We start from the raw sequence: 26,207 nt of genomic DNA, 5'->3' as shown, positions 1-26,207 counted from the left end.
AGCCCACCGGCCCGCCCGCCGCTCGCAGGCCAGCGGACACATGGTGGGAACGTGAGGGGGCGGGGCCTGACTTGGCGCCGGTGGACCAATGGCCCGGCGGGAGGTTCTCAGCCAATGATAGAGATGCTTCAGAGCCCGAGGGGCGGGGACACAGAGAGGAGCGGCGGCGTCATAGGTCACTGGGCGGGAGGGGGCGTGGCCATAGCTCTGACCCGGGCGGAGAGGCAGTGGCCGGTGCAGTCAGGGCGGCGATGGCGGCGAATGCGGTGACGGCAGCAGCGGCGGCCCCAGCGCCGGCGGCCGGCACAGATGGCGCCTCCTCAGTGCATTGGTTCCGCAAGGGGCTTCGGCTTCACGACAACCCGGCGCTGCTGGCGGCAGTGCGCGGGGCGCGCTGTGTGCGCTGCGTTTACATCCTCGACCCTTGGTTCGCGGCCTCCTCCTCGGTCGGGATCAATAGATGGAGGTGAGGGGGCCCGGGGTGGGGTCGCGGGCTCGGAGGGACGCAGCCTAGCCTCTGGGGCTCCCCAGGAGGGAGAGGTTCTGCCCGCCAGTTCCCACGGCCGGCCGGGAGACGCCACCTGGGGGAGGTGGGGCCGGGAGGTGGAGCCGGTCTCCAGAGAAGAACCCGGGACCGGGAAGCAGTTGGTCATCGCACCGATGGCCCGGGCGGCCCAGGGCTGGACCTCCGACAAGTGCTTCCGCACTGTGTCATCCTCTCTGGGCCGCAGACATTCCTGCGGGGCAGGGGTCATGATCCCCGTTGTGCAGATGAGACCTTAAGCCTCAGAGACACGGAGTTACCTGCCCAAGGCCCTATAGCCAGTGAGGGGCACGGGGCTCTTGGTGCCCAGGGAGGGGAGGAAAGGAGATATGAATTACGGGGTGAGGGTTGGGTCGGGTCTCTGAATCTATGGCATTCTTCAAGTAGAGAGCCCATTGCTGGACTCCTGACAGTCATTTCCAAGCCTCTGGATTGTTTGAATCTGTCCTTTCACCATCCTGGCTTCCTTCCCCCAAGACTGTCCTGCCGCTGAAGGTGTCTAGAGCAGTGATTCTCAACCTTGGCTGCACATTAGAATCACCTGGGAATCTTTTTAAAATCCTGATTTCTGGGCCTCCTCCTCCGGAAATTATGTTTCTTTGTTACTAATGTTGTGGCCCCAACCCATAACAAAGAAACAGAATTTCCGGAGGAGGAGGCCCAGAAATCAGGATTTTAAAAAAAATTCCCAGGTGATTCTAATGTGCAGCCAAGGTTGAGAACCACTGGTCTAGAGACTCTGGCTTAGCATTAAATAGGGCCAGTGCCGGTCTCCCCTTTATTATAAACAGCTCAAGGGCACGCTCAGTTAGAGGCACAGTGTGTCCTGAGCTTGAGAGCAGTAGGAGGTTGCTAGAAGAAAAGAAAAGGGAAAAAAAGGAACCGGAACCAGTCCTGGCCGGTTGCTCAGTAGTTAGAGCTTCGGCCCTCCGACCAAAGGGTCTCAGGTTCGATTCCTGGTCAAGGGCACAAATGACCTTCGGTTGCAGGTTCCCAAGCCCAGGTCGGGCGCGTGCAGTGGGGGCAAGCAATTGATGTGTGACACATCAATGTTTCTCTCTCTCTCTGCCCCTCTCCCTCCCTTTCTCCCTCCCCTCCCCTCTTTCCTCCTCCGCTTCCCCCCTCCTTCCTTGCACTCTCTCTAGAAATTAATGGAAAAAATATCCTTGGGTGAGGATTAAAAAAAAGAAGAAGAAGAAGAAGGAACCAAACAAAGTATCACTTTCTCCTGCCTCTCCTTATTAGATTGATTTTCAAGGACAGTTAAGCCACTATGAATTAGCTTTTTAACAACTGATTGCTAAGATTAGGGAGCAGCAAAGCTGATATCAAAGGCCCTCTTTGATGACTCCACAGAATCATGGGAAAGGAGTAAGTGAGGTAGATGTATTTTCCCTGTAACCAGTGTTGAAAACCAAGGAGTGCTGAGACACCGTGTACCAGTCTCTCTTTAAAGTCATCTGGTTTGTTTGCGTTGTTCGGGGGGGGGGGGGGGGGGATGTTTGCTGGTGGCCCTGGTGCACTGATAGGCAGGGTTATTCCCAGGATACAGTGGCTCTCAGCACACCATTCTTTCCTCCCAGGGTGTGTGCCCTTCCAAGGGAGTGAGTGCTCCTCGCGGTGGGTCTATGAAATGCCCCCTCCTCCCATTTATGTAGAGGGAATGACTAAAATTAGTCCCGTGGAGAGCCTGCCCACACCATTTTCACCTGCTCTATTGCTCTGCCTCTGCTCCAGTTTCCATAGATAGGAGCTTGGATTTGACAAACATCCTCAAATGGCCATCCCTACCATGGCCATTAAACCAAGCCTCAGACTTTGCCTGCCTTCTTGTGGCAGTGTGCCAGCCAGAGCAGAGTCAATAGAATAAGGCTACCTGCTTGTTACATTGTCACAAAGCAGTTTCTTTTATTGGGTTGTGGGGGACATTGCATAGGACTGCCTGCTCCTTTGTGGTAGTGGAGGTTAAAAATCAGCAACAGCCCCTAGCTGTGTGGATAGAGCGTTAGCCTGTGAACTGAAGGGTCCTGGGTTCAATTCTGGTCAAGGACACATGCCTGGGTGCAGGAGGCAACCAGTCAACCAATCAATGATTCTCTCTCGGCATTGGTGTTTCTATCTCCCTCTCTCTTCCTCTCTGAAACCCATAAAAGTACTTTTTTTTTTTAAAAAAAGTCAACAATAAAAACTTGTTAATTAAATTCAGATTTGCTAGGAATAAGGTATTTATGGATTTTTATGGGTCACCCTTTTGTGGTTGTGCTTTCCAGCCACTGAAAAGAGAAAAGGGTATAGCAGCTGATGCCCGAGTCCAGTCCTGAAGTCAGAGGCTGAGCAGCAATGCAGATGTTATTTGAGCAGTTAATGAGCACCAGACACTGCTCTAGATGCTACTAGGACACAGCAGGGAACAAGCATTGTGGTGTCCAGAGTCCGGAGCCGACGTTTTAATGGAGGGAGACAAGTAAACAACCGTAATTTAGTAGGACTAAATGTCATGAAATAAATAAAAATAGGGGATGAACTAGCGCAGTGGTTCTCAGTCTTGCTGCACATGGGAATCACTGGAGGATCCTTAAAAGATGCCTGGCTCCTTCTTCCCCCAGTTCCGACTTAACTGTTCTAAGTCAGTGGTCGGCAAACTCATTAGTCAACAGAGCCAAATATCAACAGTACAGCAATTGAAATTTCTTTTGAGAGCCAAATTTTTTTAAACTTAAACTATATAGGTAGGTACATTGCTATTAGCTTAATTAGGGTACTCCTAAGGCTTAGGAAGAGCCACACTGAAGGGGCCAAAGAGCCACATGTGGCTCACGAGCCGCAGTTTGCCGACCACGTTTCTAGGTGATGGCCTGGGCACTAGGGTTTTTAAGGCTCTCCTGTGGGGCAGGGCTTGAGAAGCACTGGACTAGAGAACCACAAACCTGCGCCTGACAACTTGGTAAATGTCTCAGTGCATTGGCAGGAAGGCTTCAGTTTTGGCATTCAGAAGAAACAGGTGAAATAATACAAAACGAGTCGAATTGGTAACTGCTGCTGGGCCTGGAAACACTCCTACTACCCCCACCTAACCACACTCTCTGCTCCCATAATGAGATGGAGGGCAGAGCTGCAGACTGCTTTGTGCACATGGTTGGGGGTTGGGGGAGTGATGGAGCCAGCAGTACCTCTGCATAGCTGCAGTGTGTGACTCTTCCGGTGGCTGTTTCTGGATCTGGGAGTGGTCTGGGAGAATTGTGCTGCAGCGTGACGTCCTAGCTCTGCAGACACTTCAGCTGCTGCCTCTGAGGAGCCTCCGTAGGAAGGGTGGGCCCTGGACCATCTGCTAGGCGGGGGTGGGCACAATCTGTGATCTCTCTTGTCCTCCTGCACCTTCTACACTGCCTCCCTCACAGCATTTTGGGGCAAATGAATCAGATTAAGATAATCATGAATGGCACTTTCTAAGAGTCAAAGAAGACCGAGACAGGCAATCAAGAAATATGTATATTTATTAGTATAGGGAAAGGACCAGAATACTCCTTGCCTTGGTGGTAGTGGGAAGTTTATGAGCTAATTGTAGCTGTATGTGTCTCAGGACTTTCTTTTGTGGAGCGCTAGTTGGCTAAGTCCTTTATAGCCTTTTTATTTTTTAATCCTCACCTGAGGGTATGTTTATTGATTTTAGAGAGAGATGAAAGGGGAAAGAGACAGAGAGAGAGGGGAAAGAAACATCTGTTAGTTGCTCCCTTTACGTGCCCCGGCCGGGGATTGAACCCAAAACAGTTTGGTGTCCAGGATGATGCTCAGACCAACTGAATCACCCAACCATGGCAGCCCTTTGCCATGCATCTGGAAGGAGGTACTGCAGTGAGAACAAAAGAAAGGGAAAAAAAGATGGGGTGTGAGCAGCTTCTAGACTTAAAAATCGGTACTCAGAATAGGCCCTTATAGATACCTTCTATTCCTATTGCAACTTAGATAGGTGCTGGCAACAGTTCACCTCACTTTTTATTTAAGTCGTTTTCTCCGTGGCTCCGTGCTGCACCTGCATTCAAGAGCTTCTGGGATAGAGGGAGTTGGTAGAAATAAAGTGTCAGCCCACATGGCTCAGAATTAATAAATGATGTAAACTGCAAATTCCCGAGAATGCCAGTGAGAACAACGTGTCTCTCTTCCCAGCACTGGGCCTAATGCTGCTGGGCTGTCAGCGACGTGGGTGGTTCCTCCCTAGAATTCAGTCAGCAAGCAGGGGAGTGGGAGCCATAGTCCGTGGCTGGGAAAATTTGTTTTTCTCTGAGCCATTTGCACTGGTACTGAGCATGTCACTTTAAGGTTCTGCTGCTGAGGAAATGTTTTCATTTGCCCAAAAGAGATGAAAAGATTCATCTTCATCTTTCTCTTTGAAATTAGGAAAGAATAAATATATTTTTACCTGAGTGATACTTAGGGATGAATCCGTGATATGGGTTGTGAGTTTGTGTTATCCTTTCTATGGGGTTAATACCCTCTCTTACTTAGGAGAAATTAATGTCTATTAATGTTCTCTGTGTCCAGGTTGAGTGAGCCTATGATATCATCGTAGTTAGATAACCTTGGCTTGAAAGCAGAGAAACTTGATCAAGGATGACCTGGACCAAAAAAAGAATTCACTATCATCCTCTCTCCTCCTATTAACAAATAAAATACTCCTCAGCACAGAATCTGCCATCTCTAGGAAGGCCTTCCTTAAATATCTGCTTGTCTCATTGTCAGCCCAAGGATCTGCCTGTCTTATCTATAAAGGGCTAGCCCCATGGAGTCATGAATTACAGGGTCCTCTCTGTATTTTTGGAAATGCCAATTTGGTTTTCTCCAGTGCTGTCTGCCCCTGGCTCCAGAGCATTTATGTAATGTAATTCAGTTGCACATGTTGTCTGATCTGAAGGGTGAGCTTTAACTGCTCACACAGGACCGTGTGCCCTGAATTTTGGCCATGTGAGCTCAGCTCGGAGCTGCCAAGGGTGAGCTACCAGCCCAAGCACTGCCATCCCCACAGCCCAGGCCAGTTTTCTTTAGAGCACCCCCTCATTGAAATAAAGAGAAACTGGCCAGGTGGAGAGAAGGGCTCTAGGGGAGCACAAAAGGCCCAAGCTTCTGTGCGGACACCTGCCCCAATGAGCATTTGTCCAGCAGCAGCACTGCTCGGGGCTCCTTTGGTGTTATGCAAAGCTGTCACTTGGCAAGCCTCGAAGGGGGTGCTATAGCTGCGCCTTCTCTTTCTCTGGCTGCCTGAAGACCGGGGCTCCTAGAGGCCTGTTGCCTCCTGGGGGGGCCATCCTGAGCCTCCCTTCCTGGAGGAGCCCTGCAGGGCTTGGTGAGAGAGGGAGTTGGAAGTAATAATATTTCTAGAATGCCAAAGCAGAGGCAGAAACCAGGATCTCAAAGAGAAGAAAGTCAACTTATAAACAGAGCCAGGAGTAAGGTTCTGTTTTCTGGAACAGTGCTTCTGAGACTCTCACGTGCAAAGGATTTACCAGGGATCTTGCTACAGTGCAGAATCTGATCCTGGAGGTCTGGGATGGAGCTTTTGAGAGTCTGCATTTTGCCAAGCTTCTGGGTAGGTCACGATGTTGATCCTCAGAGGAGCAAGGGTCTGGGAGCAAAGGTCCTGGGCAGCGTAGCGTCAGTGCTCAGGCAGTGAGTCCTGGCAAGAGGCAGCGGGGCCTGGTGGTTAAGAAGGTAGATGCTGACACACACTGCCTGGGTTTGACTTCTGGCCATTTATTTAGGTGTGAGTTGGGCAAATTACTTAATCTCTTTGGTGCCTGTTTCCTCATCTGTAAAATGAGGCAATTTATGTAAAACAAGCAGAATAGTGCTTTTATTGTAAATGCTCCTTAAATGTTCATTGTTGCTATTATCATTATTGGCAGAGTTGGGCCTTCGGCTCCTTGCCTCAGCTATAGATATCTCTTGTCAAAGATGAAAAGGATTCTCATGGGGTTATCTATACTTAAGAGACATTGCAAGGAATCTCTTCTTTTGGTACATGAAGTTTAGAAATAAAGTTCTATAGAAGGCGCTAGAAGATAGCTTTCAACTGTGCATGTCAGCCTTATTTACAGCTTCAAGTGGAAGTCCTATGCGACCTGGTGCACTGTGAAGGAAGAGGCCCCCAACGTGCATGGCAAGGACATTCCTGGGAGCCAGATGGAGGACAGTCTGTCCTGGGGTTGTGTAATTGTGTAATTTGTCACCAGTTATCTCTCGGCTTTCTGTGTGGCAGGGCCCAGGTTTCAGGTGGCATGAGGCTGTGTACATGGTTTTCTTATTTTCCTCCTGAGAGGAGTGGTGAGGTTTGGGAGGAGGCCAATGCAAGTGCGTCACTCGTCTCAACTTTCCTTTCTGAGGGTGTCAGCCTTTCAAAAACAGAAATTCACAGAGGCAGAGCTTTTGGTTTGCATACACACCATTCAGCCAGTCTCCCATCGCAACCCCTTGGGGATCAGTCTCCCATCACAAGCCCTTGGAGCAGTGATGGCGAACCTTTGAGCTCGGTGTGTCAGCATTTTGAAAAACCCTAACTTAACTCTGGTGCCGTGTCACATATAGAAATTTTTTGATATTTGCAACCTTAGTAAAACAAAGACTTATATTTTTGATATTTATTTTATTTATTTAAATGCCATTTAACAAAGAAAAATCAACCAAAAAAAATGAGTTCGCGTGCCAAAACCGGTTTGGCTCAGTGGATAGAGCATCGGCCTGCGGACTGAAGGGTCCCGGGTTCGATTCCGGTCAAGGGCACATCCCCAGTGGGGAGTGTGCGGGAGGCAGCTGACCGATGTTTCTCTCTCATCGATGTTTCTAACTCTCTATCTCTCTCCCTTCCTCTCTAAAAAATCAATAAAAATATATTTAAAAAAAAATAAAAAATGAGTTCGCGTGTCACCTCTGACATGCGTCATAGGTTCGCCATCACTGCCTTGGAGCGTCTCTGCACACTCTCTGTCTGATGCTTTGGACTCAGCTCCTGCGGGAATGTGGGCCTGTGGCATTCCCCCTGTGGGAGTGTTGCTTGCTGACATCAGAGGCAGCAGCGGGGGCGGGTTCTAGTTGGCAGCCTGGGAGCAGTCGCTGTGTTTGTAGTGAGGGCATGTGATGTGCTGGCCCAGAGGCACAGGGCTTTGCTGTGCTCAAAATAAAATCTGGCGATTCCCATTGTTGTCAGAGATGGGTGGGAGATGCTGAGGGGTAGGTAGCAGGAGTCTGACCTGTCAGGGCTTAGTTCCCGAGGAAGATCAGAATGTCAGTAGAATGCCCGTAGTCAAGTTTGTGTTTGTCGGAGAGAGGGACTCCAAACACATGAGGGCCTGCAGGATCTCAGCCCCTGGAGCAGTGTTTGTGCCACTAAGAAGCCTTAGAAATGGCGGACAGAGAAGAAAACAGTTTTGTCAATCCCAGCTTTGTCATTTAATAATTGTGATCTTAGGCAAATTACTAGTAATTACCCTCTCTGTGTCTCATTTTCCTCATCTTTAAAGTGAGGATAATATTTCCTTTCAAAATGTGTTGAGGGAATTAAAAAGGAAACACACTGACAATGCAAAGCAGTCATATAATAACATTGATAACATTGGTCACCTTTGGAGAGGGAAATTAAATTCCTAGGGACTCAGGGGGAGGAACTTTTTACTTTGTACTCTTTTGTGCCTTGAACTTTGAACTATATGAATAGCTATCTGTTTAAAATGTTAATTTCATTTTATTTAAAAGTGAAACACATATTATAAAACGTATTGATGGAATTTCTCAGAAAGGTGATTCTGCCTAGCTGTACAGCTAGTAAATTTTTGTGGTCATATAAAAAAACTTTAGCTCTAGCTGGTTTGGTCTGTAGACCAAAGGGTCCCAGGTTAGATTCCATTCCAGTCAAAGGCATGTACCTTGGTTGCAGGCTCCTCCCCAGCTCAGACCCTGGTCTGGGTACGTGCAGGAGGCAACCAGTGATGTGTTTCTCTCTCATTGATGTTTCACTCTGTCTTTCCCTCTCTCCCACTCTCCCTAAAAAAAAATAAAAATAAATCAATGAAAAAAATATCCCTGGGCGAGGATTAACAACAATACATTTTTAATAAAAGTAAATAATAAAACAATCTTGAAACCACTGAAAGCATGAACAAATGCTAATTTTCTTTCCCTTTCCCTTGATGATCCAGATCTCAGGCTAGGTCACTTGAGTATCTGGAGTTCCCTACCCCAACCCAATCTCCATCCCCGAAAGCATGCGAGGTGCCTTCTAAGGCCTTCTCCCTCTGGATGAGAACCTGGTGGCCAGAGCCCTGGAGAGTGAACCACCTGCCAAACAAAACCCTGGGAAGTGGGGACCCCGCCCAGGCTGTGGGGCTGTGGCAGTAGACATACACTCAGCCCAAAGCATGATCTCAGAAGGCAGGGCAGCTGTTGGACCCGGGTAGGTAGGATTTTTCAGAGCTAATGCAACTCTGCTAATAGGACCTCAGCCTTCCCTACCACACTATTGCACTTGTTTTTCTGATGGTTTTCTCATCTGTTCTCCCTTTTGATTCTCATAGCCCTGTGATGAGTGTATATTTACACACAGGGCCTGAGGCTGAGAGGAAAGAAGTGACTTATTTCTGATCACAGAGAAACAAGAGCAGAAGCAGCCCACATTTAACCCAGGTTTTCTTTATGCCAGGCACTGTCCTGTATGTTTTCATGCATTAGTTGATTTTCATTTCTTAGCAATTCTATAGTTGATGTTAGATAGGCACTAACATCAACTGCACACTGCAGGTTAGAAAACGAGCTAAAGAGGTTAAGTAACTGCCTAAAGTCATGCGGCTTGGAAGTGGCAAAACCAGGATCTCATTGATCTCCGACCATATCGCTGCTGACCTAGGCCCTAGGCCTCTGGGTCCTGGTACCAATGATGCTACTTGTTTGGCATAAACAGTGGGTCAGCGTCTCCCTGCTTGGTTAGGAGAAAGAGCGACTCCTTATGATGTTACCACTAACAAGGCCTCTGTGGGCTCTGCAGGTTCCTACTTCAGTCGCTGGAAGATTTGGACACAAGTTTAAGGAAACTGAACTCCCGCCTGTTTGTAGTCCGGGGACAGCCAGCGGACGTGTTCCCAAGGCTGTTCAAGGTAAGTGAGCAGAGTCTGAGAAGACAGTGAGAGTCCGCTCCCCGGTTTCCCCCAAACTACATGAGATGATATTGTGACCAAGGAAGTGGAAACAGTCAGGGCTGGTCAGCTTACCAACAGAATGAAACTGTGTTAAGGAAAAAATTCACTGTAACCAGTGTCTTGCTGGAAAGTTCCCAGCTCAGTCCAGACATGGGGATGTGGCAAATTATTCCACCCCCGATGCTTCTCTGGCTCAAGTCTGCAAGATTTATTAGGGCTCTTCCCACGCCAGGAGTCTGAGGGCGAGGTTTCCTGTTCAGCAGGGAGCGTTTCCTGTCTTTCTTTGCTCTGCTAATAGGGAAAAGAGTCAACCTTTCTGAGGGAGCTCCCCTGCTTCCCCTGGGGTAAGCGGCTGATCACATCTTCATGTGGGCACCACACAGGCCTGTTTGCTGTATCAGTAGCCAGCCCACCTCCCCCTCTCCCCCAGTCCCTTTATAAAGCTCATTTTAAAGTCCAGACAGAGGCAAAAGTACTCATTGCAGAGGGCTCTAGGGTCCTCTCATCCTCAGCACCCACATTGTTTTTAGGCCTCTCTCCACCCAACTTCCTTCCCTATTCTTTCTGGGGGACAAGACAGGAGGAAAGGTTTGGCAGCTCAGTAAACACTTCATCATTCACTTCACCTCCCTGCACCTCCCCACAAGTGCACATATATAAAGCACGCGGTGCTGGTAATAGCCACCTTTCCTTCAGGGCTGACTATGAGTCAGGCACTGTTTTACGTAAGTGCTTTCCATACGTTAATTCACTTATTTTTCACAGCAGCCCTAAGAAGGAAGTGCTGCTATCCCTCCTATAGTTTCCCTGAGGAAACTATAACTTCACAGTCATGAAGCTAGGAAGTGGTGGTCTAGCATTTGAGCCCAGGCTCTGTGACTCTAAGTTGTGTTCTTAACATCCACACCATTAAACATTTGCCAATCATCTCTCTCTGCATTGCCCCTCTCTCTCCCAGCACCGCCAAGGCCAGCCTAGTACAGCCCAGAGACACAGATCAGTCATTCAAAGTATATTGATTGAGCTTCTACTATGTACTATGCCCCATACTAGGCACTAGTGTAATGATGAATGAGACAGCATGGTTTTTGCTCTGAAAATTCACACTCTAATGGGGTAAACAGACAGGTAATGGGCAACCTCAGTGCCATATAAAAAACGCTGTGATGGAAAAGGGCAAGGTGCAGAATCATATTGAAGGAGAAAGTCAAGGAAGGCTTCTTGGAGAAGGTGTCATCTAATAGGATTTTAATGTTATCCACAAGGTAATGAGTATTTAACAATGTAATCTGTATGAACTGCTAAGCCTGGTCCTTGGCTCATAGTAAGGGCTTCATAGATGTTTAGTGCTGTTATCCTTGGACAAGGATAACCAGCCCTGCTTGGGACCCACACCCCAGGCAGGACCGAGTCAGGACCAGGCCAGCCTGTGCATGGCAGGACATTTGCCCCAAGGGGTTGACAGTTTTAATACACCATCACCAGAGACTTTGGTTAGAATATGGTTTTCTTTTTGCTAGTTGCATGCTCTGTGGGTTATCTGTACAACCTTTAATAGGGCCAGCTTTCTTTCAACATTGCTAGAAAATCTAGAAATTTCTATCAGAAAAAAAGTAAATACTTAGAAAAGAATTCCCTTCTTTTTTAACACGTGGCCCGTCTGGTTTGATTTCTGTGACCTCTGGACTAAGGCTTGTTCCTCCTTCCAGACTCTGAGAGCTGGAGTTTATTAGCTCTGTTTGCTGCTGGCCTCAGGAGTGTTGCTATGGAAACCATTAGGACACTACACATAGTACAGGTCTGCCAAGAAAACTAGGCCAGAAGTTTGCAGGGCTGGGAGGAGCTCTGGGAAAGGCCTGCCGAGCAGGAGGGAGGAGGCAATCCCGTCCTCCACTGTCTCCACCAGTGAGTCAGTGCCTCTTGCTGGGGCAGGGCTCCCCTGAAAGCAGTGCATTTCTAGCCTCCTGCTGCATTCTCCTACCGCCAGGACACAGCAAGTGCACAGGGCTACCCACCTCTCCTGTCCGCAGAGACCACTAGCCTCAGGCTCCGATGGTGCTGTGCCCTTAGCCTCGCCTCAAAGGCCTGTCCTCACACCTTGTGAACCTCAGGTGGTGTACTTTCCAGTTCAAGTCACTGTCCCTAGTGTGTTCTGCAGCCCCTTCTGACAGGTCTCCAGACTTGCTCTGTTCCTTCCCAGGACGGAGCTGAGCACCCAGCACCCAGCACCCAGCTTCCCCCTCCTCCCTACACAGTGTTTCGTGTAACAGATTCTCTCTCCACAGGAATGGGGGGTGACCCGCTTGACCTTTGAATATGACTCTGAGCCCTTTGGGAAAGAGCGGGATGCCGCCATCATGAAGATGGCCAAGGAGGCTGGTGTGGAGGTGGTGACTGAGAACTCTCATACTCTCTATGACCTGGACAGGTAAGAGATAGGCCCAGGGGCAGGTTACCAATTGTGGGAGTTGGTGATTTATGCCCTTGCTGAGCAGAACTCAGGGCAGTGTAGCAATAGAGCCACCTAACACATGACGTATGGAGTTTTCTAGAAGCTGGAGGAAAATGGACCAGAATTGGGTTCGTAGAATAGGTCACAAAGAGCTTTACCTGACTTGGATGTAAAGAGACTCTTTAGGCCCAAGAGATGGAGCGGTGAGGATCCCCACTGAAGGTCTTCACAGACGTGCTCCTAATATGCTCCAGTCCCATCCACTCCTCATACTCCCACTCCAGTCCTGCTCCTCAAAGGCTGCCCTCTGACCTCAGTGGACCCTAAATGTTACCCCTCCCATAGGATCTCTGTTCTTAGAGGTCCAGTTTCTGTACCCAGTACAAGTTCCCTGGGCTCCCCCGACTATCTGGTTTTCCAGGTCAGGCATTTAGAGATCCCTGCAGGGAGCTGATAACTAGAGTGGCCTCCTTCCCTGGGGACAGGCCTCTGTGCTTTCAGAGATTCGAGGAGGAAACCCTTTCCTCCCCCGCCCTGGCAGAGTTGTCACCCTCCTGCTGCTGCTGTTGCTGTTGCTGCCAAGCCGGCAGCCACTGCTTCTCCCCACCTCCCTCTCCCCAACCCAGTGGAGAGCTGCCAGGAGGTGGGTCACACAGCTCTGCACGTGAGCTGAGCTCTCAGGGTGTGGAACTCCTCCTCCTGCCACGTGTGGAGGAGTGGGGAGGTACTGCAGGGCCTGCAGCCAGCCTCATATCTCCACTAGAGGAGGAGAGAGAGCCGGACTGAGAAATGAACTCACCCAGCCAGGCGGTTTGCGTAAGCTGCTTCTTGGCCAACAGTAGCCCCGGGAATCTGGCTCTAACCCATCCCAATTCATCTTTATATAAACAGCCCCAATTCTCCACTCTCCTATATCTTTTCTTATTACCTGAGTACAGCTATGTTTCTCTTGTTTGTGAAAAAATACTTTGTAAACTGCAAAATACCCTTTAAGCATTAGTTGTGCTATTAATAACCCCAGCCCCAGTCTCTGGTTTACGGAGGGGAGGCTGTTCTGCACCTCTTTGTTCTAGAAAATGCGGGCCAACAAGGAAATGATTGTCCCACAAAGGAACGCATTTGCAGCCCTTATCAAAGGCTTACTCTGCAGGGAGAGAGAGAGAGAGAAGGTCCACGGGGATACCCCTGGCTGGGACCGCCAGGCCGAGTATCCCGAAGGCTAGTGGGGACTGAGTCAACCAGGGAACCAGGGAATGAGTCCCAGCATGGCCCTGCCTTGCTCCATTACCTGAGGCACCTGCTCCAGCTCCCTGGGCTTCATTTCCCTCTCGGTAAAATGGAGGCGTAGCTGCCCGTGCCTCTCCTTCCTACTTAGGGCTAGCTATGAGCAGATAAGGAAAGGCACCCTCCAAGCCTTTGAAGCCTGGGCTCTAATTCTTTTTTTTTTTTTAATATATTTTTATTGATTTCAGAGAGGGAGAGGGAGAGAGAGAGAAACATCAATGATGAGAGAAAATCATTGATCGACTGCCTCCTGCACACCCCCTACTGGGGATGGAGCCCGCAACCCGGGCATGTGCCCTTGACTGGAGTCGAACCCGGGACCTTTCAGTCCATAGGCCGACGCTCTATCCACTGAGCCAATCGTGCTAGGGCTGGGCTCTTATGGGGGGAGGGGGGAGGGACCTGAAATGAAAGGCCTTGTGAGTGACGCTAAGTGTGCTTTGGGATTCTCAGGATCATCGAGCTAAACGGACAGAAGCCACCACTTACCTACAAGCGCTTTCAGGCCATCATCAGCCGCATGGAGCTGCCCAGGAAACCTGTGGCCTCCGTGACCAGACATCAGATGGAGAGCTGCCCGGCCGAGATCCAGGAGAACCATGACGAAACCTACGGCGTACCCTCCCTGGAGGAGCTGGGTGCGTGCTTCTGCCTCGTAGGCCAGCACCTCCTTTTTTGTAAAATACCTATTGGTGTTTTCTTTCTTTGTCAAAGTAATGCATGTTATTATAGACAATTTAGAAAATACAGAGAAATGAAAATGGGGATATCAATCACTATTTCCCATCACTCAGAGATAACCACTGTTAATTTTGGAATATGTCCTTCTGGTCTTTTTTCTGTTAGTACTCATAAGTAATCTTTTTTTTTTTCTTTTTTTTCCTCCCACTCACAAATAATCTAATGTTTCTAGTTCATGCTTCTGTATTTTGTACTTTTCCCTCTCAAATGATGTAGGCACAGTCTGGTGCTGGCATCAGTGGGCTTTCAATACCAAGATAGCTAAGATTGCTTCTGTTGAAGGGGAGGGTCTCCCAGTCTCTCCGGTTACTGACTACAATACCCATTCTCCCTTTTCTCTTCCTCCCCAACCCCCCGCCCCCTTTTTTTTTTATCTGAACAAAGTTAGCTTTCTCACCTGAATACTGCAGTTGTTGTCAGTGAACCTGAAAGGGCGAGTAGTCCAGGATTATCTCATCTGCCTGGGAGGAAGGGTAGCTGGGAAGGGAAGGCAAGGGAGAGGAGAGGGAAAAGTCACAGTGGGAAGAGAACCAGGATGACCTAGAAAGCACTGGAACATTAAGAAATACCTCAGCCCCAGTAGCATCAAGAACCCACAGTTCAGTTCTTGCAAAGCTCAAAGAGCAGACCAATGTGCCAAGACCTGCTGAGCTAACACTGGCAAGCTGACCTCCACTCCTGTGACCTGCTCCTCCCCGTGTAGGGTTCCCCACCGAAGGACTTGGCCCAGCTGTTTGGCAAGGAGGAGAGACAGAAGCTCTGGCCCGCCTGGACAAGCACTTGGAACGGAAGGTATGGTCCCCATTTCTGAGACCCAGAGCTTCAGATGCTGGCACCCATGCAGTGGGGAGTATGGGGTAGGTTCATGTCTCTTGGTGCCTCTTAGCTCAAAGTGGTTGAAAAATAAAAAGTCTTTCTGCTGGCCATAGCAAGGACAGCAATAACAGCAGCTGCCATTAAGTGGGTGCGTACCACCTGCTGGGCACCAGGCTGAGCACATCTGGGTTAAGTTTACCTGCTTGCATTATCTCCTTTAATCTTTCAACAGCCCTATGAGGTAGGTATTCAGCTCTCTATTTTATAGATTAGGAAATTAAGGCTTAGAGAGATTATGAAACTTGCCTAAGGTCACATAGTAAGTGGTAGAGTAAGATCTCGTTCTGTGTGATTCTAAAACTTTTGTTAGATTGCTTTCTTTAATCTGTGGACATGTTCTCCTTCCTAAGAGGGTATTGGATCAGGAAAGTCCATGAGATTAATTATTTTGTGTGTATGTGTCCCCCACCTCTTGCTGCGTCCTCTTCAAGGCATGGATTTCTATTTGCTTGGACACAGAGAACAAAGGAGCACCTCCCAGTGCAGTGAGAATTGGCAAGGGGAAGGAGAGGGGCCAAGGTCCCAGAGGCACTCCTTAACGTTGGCACCTGGCCCCCACCACCTTGGCACCAGGGTGCTCATGACAGAGCAGTCAGCTCCTCGTTTCCTGCTCCCTGCAGCTCCTTTATAGACTTGGTCCCTGGGTAGCCGCAGTGCAGCCACAACCTCAGCAGCCCGATGACATGAGTGGGATATTTTTTTCTGTAAAGTGCAAGCCTCTTTTCCTTTCTTCTAATCACAGACCATTCTGTGCCTACAGAATTCTTTCATGTCTGTCATCTTATTTAATCCTCAGGAGGTGGGAAGTGTGTTCTCATTTAATAGATATGTAGCTGAGGAATGAAACTTGTTCACCATCATCCCACAAGTTAAATAGCAGAGTCAGGACAAGAACTTGGGCCTCATTGGTTGGCCTAATGGTGGTCCCATCGAAAATTCTATCATGAAGGGGTGAAATGTGTGCAGTGTTCAAGTCCTGGCTCCTGGCTTTCTGTGCTGTGACCTTAACCACCTAGTGCCTCAATTTTTCCCTCTGTAACATCAGGCCTTTCCTTTCTTCTCCTTCTCTTTCGATGCAGGCCTGGGTTGCCAACTATGAGAGACCCCGAATGAACGCCAACTCCCTGCTGGCCAGCCCCACAGGCCTCAGCCCCTACCTGCGCTTTGGCTGCCTCTCCTGCCGCCTCTTCTACTACCGCCTGTGGGACCTGTATAAAAAGGTGAGCACTCAGTCAGGGCAGCCCGTCCACTCCAAGTTGCAGCCGCTTGGACCAGGGCCTTCCAGGCCATTCAGTCACCCTAGAAAGGGGCCTTGCCTCTGGTCCTGGGGGTGGGGACTGGGTTGTGGATCCTGGAGGTGCTTACGTGAGCATTGTGTCAGAGAAGGTAGGGAAGAGTCCGCATTCAAGAACCTGCGGAGCCGAGCACAACCCAAACTGCTGATCCACATAAAATCAGGCTACCAGCCAGAACAGGACAGGCAGAAAGCCAGCCTCAGTGTGTCCGTAGAGGTGGCAGATCTGCTGGCAGCAGGTGGACAGGGGCGAGCAGGGGGCAGGGGGAGGCAGGAGGGCGAGGCTTGAGTCCATCCTCAGCTGAAGAGCACAGTGGCCCTCTTGGGCTTGTGTCCAGAGCATCAACAGGGGAAGTTCAGGAGTGGCTGCTGCTGGTCAGTGATGAGATGGCCTGGAGGGCTGCATGCAGGTTGTGCCATACAGACGGTAGGCAGATCCTGCGGTAGTGCCCCCAGACAGAGAGTGGGCAGCACAACAACTGTTCAGCATCTGCGTTGTTTCACATTGCCCCGTCCTGGCCAATAGCAGGATTCTGTGGCACAGGGTGGCTTTGATGGTTTAGTGGGTAATCTTCTGATTTTATGAAAATCATGATTTGCTTGGAGGTCTGATCTAATTTCCTCATTGCCTCAGATCCAGGCTATTATATATAACTTATGTAACCAAAATCTAGACTGAGCAGCTTTTATACGTGGTGATGAGAAAGTCCCTTTGACATTCTAGAAAGCAGAGCCACACAGGGGCCCCTCAGGATGAGGATTACGAGCCAGTTTGGGGAGTTTGGTTCCCAGTGTGGAGTTCGGCAGTGATATCCTTTTCCACTGCCCACCTCTACGCAGCCATTCTCATTGCTCAGAGCAGAGCACAGCCGGGCCTGGGTTAGGCCTGTGGGCACACTGTGTGCATCACACGCATGTCAAACTCGAGGCCCGCTGGTTGACATGCTTGGGAGGGGATAGTTCCTCACATGTCGAGGGAGTTTGGAGCAACCAGGTTCATGGTAGCTCCAAATTCCTTTGTGGGAGAGGTCTGGGGACACGTGATGAGAGCTGGGCAAGCATTTATGTCCCCGGCTCCTCCCACCCCAGGTGAAGCGGAACAGCTCACCCCCCCTCTCCCTGTTCGGGCAACTCCTGTGGCGAGAGTTTTTCTACACGGCAGCCACCAACAACCCCAGGTTTGACCGCATGGAGGGGAACCCCATCTGCATCCAGATCCCCTGGGACCGCAACCCTGAGGCCCTGGCCAAGTGGGCCGAGGGCAAGACAGGCTTCCCTTGGATTGACGCCATCATGACCCAACTGAGGCAGGAGGGCTGGATCCACCACCTGGCCCGGCACGCCGTGGCCTGCTTCCTCACCCGCGGGGACCTCTGGGTCAGCTGGGAGAGCGGGGTCCGGGTGAGTGCCTTTCCGTGGGGCCCGGCCAGGGCAGCCCCCTTTGGGCTGGGGGGTGGGATGGGATCCCTGGGCCAGGATATCCCCTCCAAGTCCTCCTTGCAGGCGCAGAGGGCCTAGATGGGGCTGTCCAGCAGAAGGGCTTTGGCTCTTCTCCACGGGGCATGTGGTGGCTTGGGGTGAACCATGGAAATTGGTACTCAGGTCGGCTGAAGTCCCACCCGCCCATCTAGGTGTTTGATGAGCTGCTCCTGGACGCAGACTTCAGCGTGAACGCGGGCAGCTGGATGTGGCTGTCCTGCAGCGCCTTCTTCCAGCAGTTCTTCCACTGCTACTGCCCTGTGGGCTTCGGCCGCCGCACGGACCCCAGTGGCGACTACATCAGGTGAGGATGTAGACCAGCTCTCTGGCCACTGGCCACTGTGGCCTCCTAGGATGGGATACCCTTGGCCCTTTGACGGAGGGTCTGGTGTTCTGATGAGTTATCTGGTGTGTGTGTTTCAGGAGATACCTGCCCAAATTGAAGGGGTTCCCCTCTCGATATATCTATGAGCCCTGGAATGCCCCAGAGTCAATTCAGAAGGCAGCCAAGTGCATCATCGGTGTGGACTATCCACGGCCCATCGTCAACCATGCCGAGACCAGCCGGCTCAACATTGAGCGAATGAAGCAGATTTACCAGCAGCTGTCTCGCTACCGGGGACTCTGTAAGGAGCCCCTACTCCCCTGCCAGCCCCCGGGTCACTGAAAGGAAGGGCAGCACCTGTAGGCTGGGGGGCCAAGGGAGGGATTTCCAGATACTTGTCCAGGGAGACTGAGTGCTGTCTTCCAGGCTGTTACATTGACTGCAGCTGGGCTGGATCAGGCCTCTGAGTAGTCAGGGGAGAGATGGAACCTCAGTGTCATGGCCCAGAACCCCCCACCTTGTTTTCACCCCTGCAGCTCTCTGCAGTCCTGTGAGAGTGTATTTTGATGGCTCCCCTGCCTCTCCCAGGTCTGCTGGCATCTGTCCCGTCCTGCATGGAAGACCTCAGCAACCCGGTGGCAGAGCCCAGCTCGAGCCAGACCGGGAGCATGAGCAGTGCAGGTGAGTAGCAGCTGGCCTGTTGCGGCCTTGCCCATCCCGAGGGCACTCAGGACCACCACCAGCTCCGTCCCTGAGGGCTGATGACAAAGCCAAAACGAATCTGTGCCCCAGTGGAGCTTCTAGTGCCCTTGGGGCAGACAGAGTAAAGGGCCATGCAGACCATCTCAGAGATCAGTGCTTCTGGGAAAAGGAAACTGAGTGACCTGATAGGAGAGAGGCTGGGGCAGGGGGGTTACTGCGGGTCAGCCTAGAGCGGAGTAATGAGGGAGCACATCTCTGAATAGGGATCAAGTAGTGAGCAGGGCCAGCTTTCCTAAGAACAGAGAAGAGCATTCCCAGAAAAGGGAAAAGCAAGAAATAGGAACAAGATAGGAACAAGCTTAGTCCATTCAAGAAACAAAGGTAGGGAGGCCAGTGCGGCTGGCATGTCCTCAGTGAGGAGATGGAATGAGAGAGAGGAGGATGAGATGTAGCAGGAGCAGCATTGTGTAGGCTTGGTGTCCACGAGGGGCATTCGGATTCTGTCATCAACACACTGAGAAGGCACTGACAGATGGTCAGCAGGGTGGGGTGTGATCTGATTTATGTTTTACAAAGCGCATTCTGCCTGCTCTGTGGCGGGACAGTATGGGCAGGAGCAAGTACAGGGAGGCTAGACGGCCGGCGATGGCAGCATGGCCCAGTGGTGCCAGGAAAGGAGAGAAGTAGACAGACTTGCCGCATTCTTATCTTCCTCCCTGGGCTCTGGGGTGAAGATCCATGAGGTGAGATTGGCAAGAACTTCAGGGCCTTTTCTAGTTTGCTCAGCAAGGCTTGGCCAGGGCACTGCTCATTCCTGCTTCAGGAGGCACATCCAGGGTCGCAGAGGGAATTCCTCACCTTCAGAGCAAGGACAGCAGACAGGCCAGATCAGGCCTGGAGCCCGGAGGTTTGGGGCCCAAAAGCTGGCTCTGCTGCCAGCAGGCCTGGTCGTGCTCTCCTTGAACCTTTCCAGGCGAGGTCATTGCTGAAAGGAAGGTCAGGGGTTAGGCCTGAGGAGCCGCATTGCATTGGTGACAGGCTCCTGCCCCTAAAGAGCTACCGCTACATGGTTTCAGGTCATCTTGGCTCCACACACAGCCTGTGTGACACTTTGACCTGCTTCCCCACAGGCCCCAAACCACTACCCCGTGGCCCAGCGTCCCCCAAGCGCAAACTGGAAGCAGCTGAGGAGCCGCCTGGTGAAGAACTCAGCAAGCGGGCCAGGGTGGCGGAGTTGCCCGCCGCGGGGCTGACGAGCAGGGATGTCTGAGAGTGAGTGGCAGCTACTGACGTTCAGCTCCAAGAGGGAAGGTGGGAGAGAGGTGGGGGCAGGTGTGGAAAACTACTTCCCTTCTAACTGAAGGCTGAAACCCAGCAAACTAGATTAAAAGTTGGTGGGAGGGAGCTGCATGATTTTTTAGGATTTCAGATAAAAAATTCTACCATTCTGACTTCTATACCTTCTAAAATGTAAAAGGAAATTTTAAAGTAAAGCTCTTTCTTTGCCAGCTAAGGGGGGAAAATTGGGGAGGAGGGGCTCTTTCTACTTTTCAAAGTGAGTCAAATCTAACCAAAAAAAAAAAGCAGAGACCCGGATGTGAAGCTGTGGGAGAACTGGCCCTGTGGCAGGGTCTGAGGGTGCTCCAGGCCCCTCTGCCATCACCCCATAGGCTGCGTTCTGTAGGCAGGCCAGGGGAGGGCAGCACTGGCCTTCAGAAGAGAGGCTCACTCAGCCCAGCCCCGCCCCCCCCCCCCCCCCCCAAGGACTAGTGCCCCAGCTCCCCTCTTCTGTGCCTCTGACAGCCACTCCTCCATTCTCACTTTTCTCACGGCATTGGCCCTGTGCTTTCCTGTTAGCATTCATCTTTCTTGGAAACCTCCTGAAAGCTGTTTTTTTTAAAAGCAAACCTGCTTCCTCCTTCCCTAGAGCAGGAATAGCCTTTTGTGCCTTTCTTGGAGAAATGTAAGTATTGTCCACTTTGAGTCATCATCTCAGGCTGTTCCTTATGTACCATGAGATCGGAGGGTGGTTGGCTCCATGGAGCCCATTGATTCTTATTCCCAAACCCCTCTGCTTCAGGGCTGGGCAGGGCCTGCTGGTTTGAGCATCCAGGCTTGAATGCGGTGAGACAGCAAGTGTTTGATGTTTGTGCTCTTTGCCCCACCAGGCTCTTTGCTGGTGGACAGATTTTTGCTATCTTGTTCTAAGGAGCACCAGCAGCCTTAGATACCGCTCCCTCAGTTATCTCTTAGCCTTGTGATACTAAGCAAAGTTCATCCCATTTTACAAATCTGAAACTTGCCAGGCTGATATTCCGACTTTTAGGTGAGAAGACCAAAGAACAGAGAGGTTAAATGTGTAGATCAAGGTTGCTCAGTAAGCCTGAAATTCAGCATGAAATTGTTGCCAACAGGTGTGTGAGAAAGGGGAGCATAAGACATATAAATGTGATATAGTGTGGATGCCTCTCTTCATTTTACCAAGAAAATAGAAGCTTTCTCAGAATACCCTCCCCGGCGTTTCACATTGGTCTCAAGAGCCAGAACTAAGTAAAAAAGTCACCCCAATCCTGCTTTTGTCCAGATTAGTTTAGACCATTGGCTTTTCAACTTGAGTGAGCAATGGAATCCTCTGGAGAATGTGTTAAGCCACAGATTGCTGGGCCCCACCACGGAGTTTCTGATTCAGTAGGTTTGGGGCGGGACCTTAGAATTTGCATTTCTGACAAGTTCCCAGCAGTTGATGATGCTGTTCTGGACTGAACTTTGAGACTCACTGACGTAGGCCAACCATGATCCATGTCTTTGCCAGGCCCACGCCCATGACCCACTGAACAAAAGTTGGCTTCTCTTAGCCAGGAAGTGTGCACAGCCAGGAGTGTTACATAAGACACACGTGTTGCATAGGAAATGGTAGCAATGATGATGATGAGGAGGAGGAGGATGATGATGATAGATATTGTTATCATTATTTCAAAAGAACATAAGGTTATAGGTGGATCAGATCATGGAGTGTCTTAAATGTCAGGCGGGTGATTTCTTGGTTTACTCTCTGGGAGCTAAAGGCTTTTGGAACAGGAGAGTGAAATGATAAAGCTGGCATTTTTGGAAGATGGAGCAGGCATTGGGCTGGGACCCACAGAGGAAATGGGGGCGGGAGCGAGCCAGCTGAGAGGCTGTAGCAGTAGTTCCCAGTGACACTGCAGGGATGTAAAGGTCAATGCCTGTTTCTTGCCTCATAGTCCAGGAGGTTGTCCATCAGCCTAGTCCTTGTGTCTCCTCTCTTCTCCCCTCAACCTAGCACAGTACCAGGGTTCTGTTACCTCTATGTGGAAATTCCTAAACACAGCCATTGCCTTCATCTTCAAAATTACTGTCACCAGCTGCTTTCTCTTCGAGCTATTTTTTTCTGACTCTCCATTTCTGGCAGCTGCCACTTCTGCCTCTATCCAGAAACTGCCCTTGTCATATCTGAGCAGTATCCCAAAGGCCTCATAGGACCCTCACATGGCCTTCTCCTCCTCCGTCTCCTCTTCCTCCTCCTTCTCCTCCTCAGAGGGGAAGTGTTCAGGCACCCAGTGGCATCCCAGCAACAACCTTGTCCCTGGGCTCTGTGGCCCATGTGGTTCACTCATCCCAGTTCTCAGTCTGAGCATCCCCAGAGCAGCAGACAGAGGAACTTGTGTCCCTGGGCAACTGAGCAGCCTCCTGAATGTTCCTTTTAACACTTGTTTTTCTCTTTCAGCTGCAGTGCTGTGGCTCCGTGAGCAAAGCCTGGGTGCCCAAACAGCCACCACGGCAGCAGAGAGCAACCGGCAGAAAAGCTGATCGACAGATCAAGCGAACATGTGTGTGCGCGCGTGCAGAGGAAGGAGTGTGTGCCTATTTGCGTGTGCATGCATCTGTTTACACTTTTGTGATTCTGAACACTGCCTGGGCTGGAGAGGTACCTGTAGCAGCTTCACCTCAGCCTTCAGACACCAGGTTAGAGGTCAGGGCTGTGATTTTCAGCCACCACCTGTCCCTGTGAGCCAGCTGCCTTGTCTAAACAGAAGAGTAGGGCCATAGCTGGGACTCCAGCATCTGCCCCTCCCCCAGCCCTTCCTTCCTCCCTCCTCACATCAGACTGAGGAGCAGGAGGGCAACATTTCTGGCTCTTATCCAGAGCGTGGGATTCTAGAGGCGGCCAGAGCCCTGCTGAGCTCCTCCTGGCCCTGGACACAGTCCCCTGGCTTGGTTTCTTTCTTTTTTAAAAATTCCCTGTCACTGGGTCCTCCAGACCCTTCCTCAGGCATCTAGGACAGAGCACAAGGCTGTGGGCAGATCTGTAAACTTTCCATCGTACAGAAGTACATACACCAGTACCTGTGTGCACGGCCGGTACTGTAGACGGAGCCTAGGAAGTGCATCCACCTTGGGCTCCCAACCTAAGGTTAGAAATAGTATCCCAGCTCTCACTGCTCCTTCTCTAGAAGCTGAGAGCCAGCCTCAGAGCTGACCATGGAGACCCAGGGCCTCCACCAGGAGGAGGCCAGCTTCCTGGCTCCTCTGGCCACACTCCAGGAACCACAATGCTGCCATTGAGGCCAGCTGACACCCATCCAGGGGAGCCATTCTAGTCTGCTCTGCAGTCTTCCACAGCCTGCCCAGGACTGATCAGCTTCCAAGCTGCCATGTTAGCCCTGCCGGGAGCTGGGTGCCAAGGACCCAGGCAGATGGACTCGGGTGGGGACTGCCAGGCACAGTTGGTTAAGGTCTAAGTAGAGAGCCCACCCAGCAACCAATCCAACACACCAGAAGCAGCAGGCGGGAGGCTTGACCCAGAGAAACAAAGTCCTTACATTCCAGGAGTGGCCTGTGCCTCCCACCTCAACCTCCCACTGTCGAAGGCCTGTCTTGAGAAAAATAATGGAAAGAAGGACTGGTCAGCTGCAGCAGGTCTTCTTTTCACCCTGTGGCCTGTACTTGAGTCACAAAGTATGAGTGTGTGTGCGTGTGCACGTGCGCGCGCACTCATAGCTGAGAGGCTAATTCCTCTGGATTTTTGTCTTTACATGTAACATTAAGCTGGCCTCTGGGCCTTCTCCTCTACCTCCTTGTGACCTTTCCCAGCCTCCTAGCTGTTAACTCCCTGGGCCCCAGCCCTGTCCCTCACTATCCTCTGTCCTGGGACCAGTCCCTGGGCTCAGGCCCATCCCCATTAGCTGCCCAGCACACTGACAGGCTTCTTCCTGAGATTCGCTCAGCCACAGAGCTGCCTCTAGAGTCCAACTGTTGTATGTATGTCACCCTCCCTAGAACTGTCCCGTATCCTGTGGGGGAGCAGGGCACAGGTGACGGTGTGTATCTGAAACCTTTCCCTAAGCCCCAGCCAGGAGGAAAGAGAACTGGGGACTGTTGCCAGAAGGGGACTAGAGCAAGCCTGGAAGGGCTGGTCTGAAAAACTGAGAAGGCCAGAGGGCTTAGGGCCAGGTCATATTTATTTAGCAGCACCTTCACATATCAGGATGAGCCCCCTCTCCTGCCTATATCATGATGGCTCTCTTCCCTAAGGTATAAGTTGGCCAGACCACATACCCCTACTTCATCCTCCCTGGTATGCTGGCCCATTCCCAGTGGAATAGAGTGGTCTACTCCAGGAGCTGGGCAGAGTGAGGTGAGGAAAGGGTGCATCCAGTGGCCTGGAGTTCCGTGATGGCTTTGTGCCTCCCCTCTCCTGGCCCAGGTGTCCCTGGGGGCTGTTGCAGAGCGTTGCCCAAATCCTGATCCAAGGACCATCAGGGGAAGAGATGGTCACAGGCTAAATGCACTTTATATAGAGATTTTCTGTTGCTGGGAAAGTGTTTCTCCCACAGTTTGTGAACATTCACTTGTTTCATAAACGTCTGATCCTGTCTGAGCAAAGCTGTGCTGTCGTCAATCTTGTGGGAGGTCCAAGGACGGAGAGTAAGGCTGAGCCTGAGCGAAGCCTTAAGCCAGACCATCTTGGTTCTGCTGGAACCAGGAGCCTCTCACCGCTCCTGGGAGGTGTGGTTGGGGAGAGAGAGGAAGGGGGAGACTCCTAGGTGAGCAATTGGAGCACCAGATCTTTGTCAGTGTTGGGGGTCCATCAGCCAGGATGGTACGGAGCACTCTAGGCCCAGGATGAGGTTCCTGAGTGCTCTCTGCATTGGCCCAGCCTTTGGTCTGCTTAAACCCCCCAAGCTGGGGATCAGTCAGGCCCTTGGTCCATCCTTTACCTCAACTCCACCTCTTAAGCCAAAGCTGTGTGGTGCAGAAGGGATGCACGCCCTCTAGCTTTGGTTAGGTGGCCAAGATCTGCCCACAGCCAAGACCAGGGCCTGGATGCTGATTGTCTCATGCCATCTGACCAGAGTGGTCCTCTCTGTGCAGTGTTCATGGGCTTTCCTGTGACCAATGGAAGTGAGAGCATTAGCCCACACGCCAGCTTCCTGTGGGAAGGGGCTCAGGCAAGGACCAAGCGTATCACAAGCCGCCCTGCATAGAGTGAGAAGGGAAAAGGGAGGGACTTGCCCCTGGGACTTGTTTCATTCTTGGCTCTGCTTTGAAGCCCCGATGGTCCCCTTCCCTTTTTCCCTTCTCCTGGCTTCTATGTAAAGTGGCCCTGGCTTAGCCTCGGGAGCTAAGAACAAGGGATACCTTTGTTCCTGAGAAAAATGTTTTGGAAGATGGAGTTTTCCTACACACAAACACCCTTAACCTGAGATGCCCCCTATTTGAGACAGACACACTCTAAGGAACAATCATTAGCTGTGATGGTAAGATTGCTTTCCTGGGAGGAAAAGCCAGGCACCATAGCAGTAGGTGGTAACTGTTTGGGCAGTGAAAGGAGTCTGGGCCACGATAGCAGGAAAGGTAAAGTGGCCATTCCTCTGGGCCTGGGGCAGGGAAACCAAGGCCTTTGGCTCCATGTATAGGGTATCTGTTCTTGGGGCTGGAGCTGGGGATTGTTTGCTGAAGGCCTGGTGCCTGCAGCTCTTTTCTGGGTGCTACATTGAAGGAAAAGGGGGTGATTAACCAGTTGGCAGTCCAGGTTTGTAAATAGGGTTCCACAAGCTGTGAAACAGTTTGCTCCGCCCCTTCTTCAGGGAGGGGTGAAGGACAGGACCTGTCTGGTTGTCTGGAGTGGCCAGAGAAGCCAGTGAGGTTTGGCTAGCAGCTCTATGACTCACCAAAGCTGGGGCCCTGGCCTCGGCCAGCAGCCTGCATGTCCAGCAATCCATGCTCTGTGACAGAACTTGCAGAACTAGCCTTAGGGGAGAGAAGACCAGGAAGAAACAAATCACAGCCTAAACCTGATATGGATAGAGGTG

The 26,207-nt window shown here is 51.0% G+C and overlaps 1 protein-coding gene across 4 annotated transcripts; it reads left to right on the top strand.

Annotated features, from left to right (window-relative positions):
- The first annotated feature begins 212 nt into the window (after positions 1-212).
- Positions 213-24,773, top strand: CRY2 (cryptochrome circadian regulator 2). 4 transcript variants are annotated; one of them, XM_036326098.1, is made up of 12 exons: positions 213-466; positions 9,570-9,678; positions 12,006-12,148; positions 13,910-14,094; positions 14,901-14,989; positions 16,153-16,293; positions 17,457-17,768; positions 17,999-18,150; positions 18,270-18,472; positions 18,760-18,852; positions 20,004-20,145; positions 22,619-24,773. In XM_036326098.1, exons 1-11 carry the CDS (start codon positions 252-254, stop codon positions 20,141-20,143), a joined length of 1,782 nt encoding a protein of 593 aa, XP_036181991.1. In that variant the 5' UTR covers positions 213-251; the 3' UTR covers positions 20,144-20,145; positions 22,619-24,773. The 4 variants fall into 4 exon arrangements, with proteins under 4 accessions (XP_036181991.1, XP_036181990.1, XP_036181992.1 ...); XM_036326099.1 differs by lacking the exon at positions 9,570-9,678 and having other exon boundaries at positions 330-466; XM_036326100.1 differs by lacking the exons at positions 213-466; positions 9,570-9,678 and adding an exon at positions 11,196-11,831.
- Positions 24,774-26,207: the final 1,434 nt, after the last annotated feature.

Source organism: Myotis myotis, unplaced genomic scaffold (assembly GCF_014108235.1).
Source record: "Myotis myotis isolate mMyoMyo1 unplaced genomic scaffold, mMyoMyo1.p scaffold_m19_p_10, whole genome shotgun sequence".
NCBI classification, from domain to species: Eukaryota; Metazoa; Chordata; class Mammalia; order Chiroptera; family Vespertilionidae; genus Myotis; species Myotis myotis.
The sequence above is the reverse complement of the archived record's forward strand: the minus strand, read 5'-3'. Positions and strand labels throughout refer to the sequence as shown.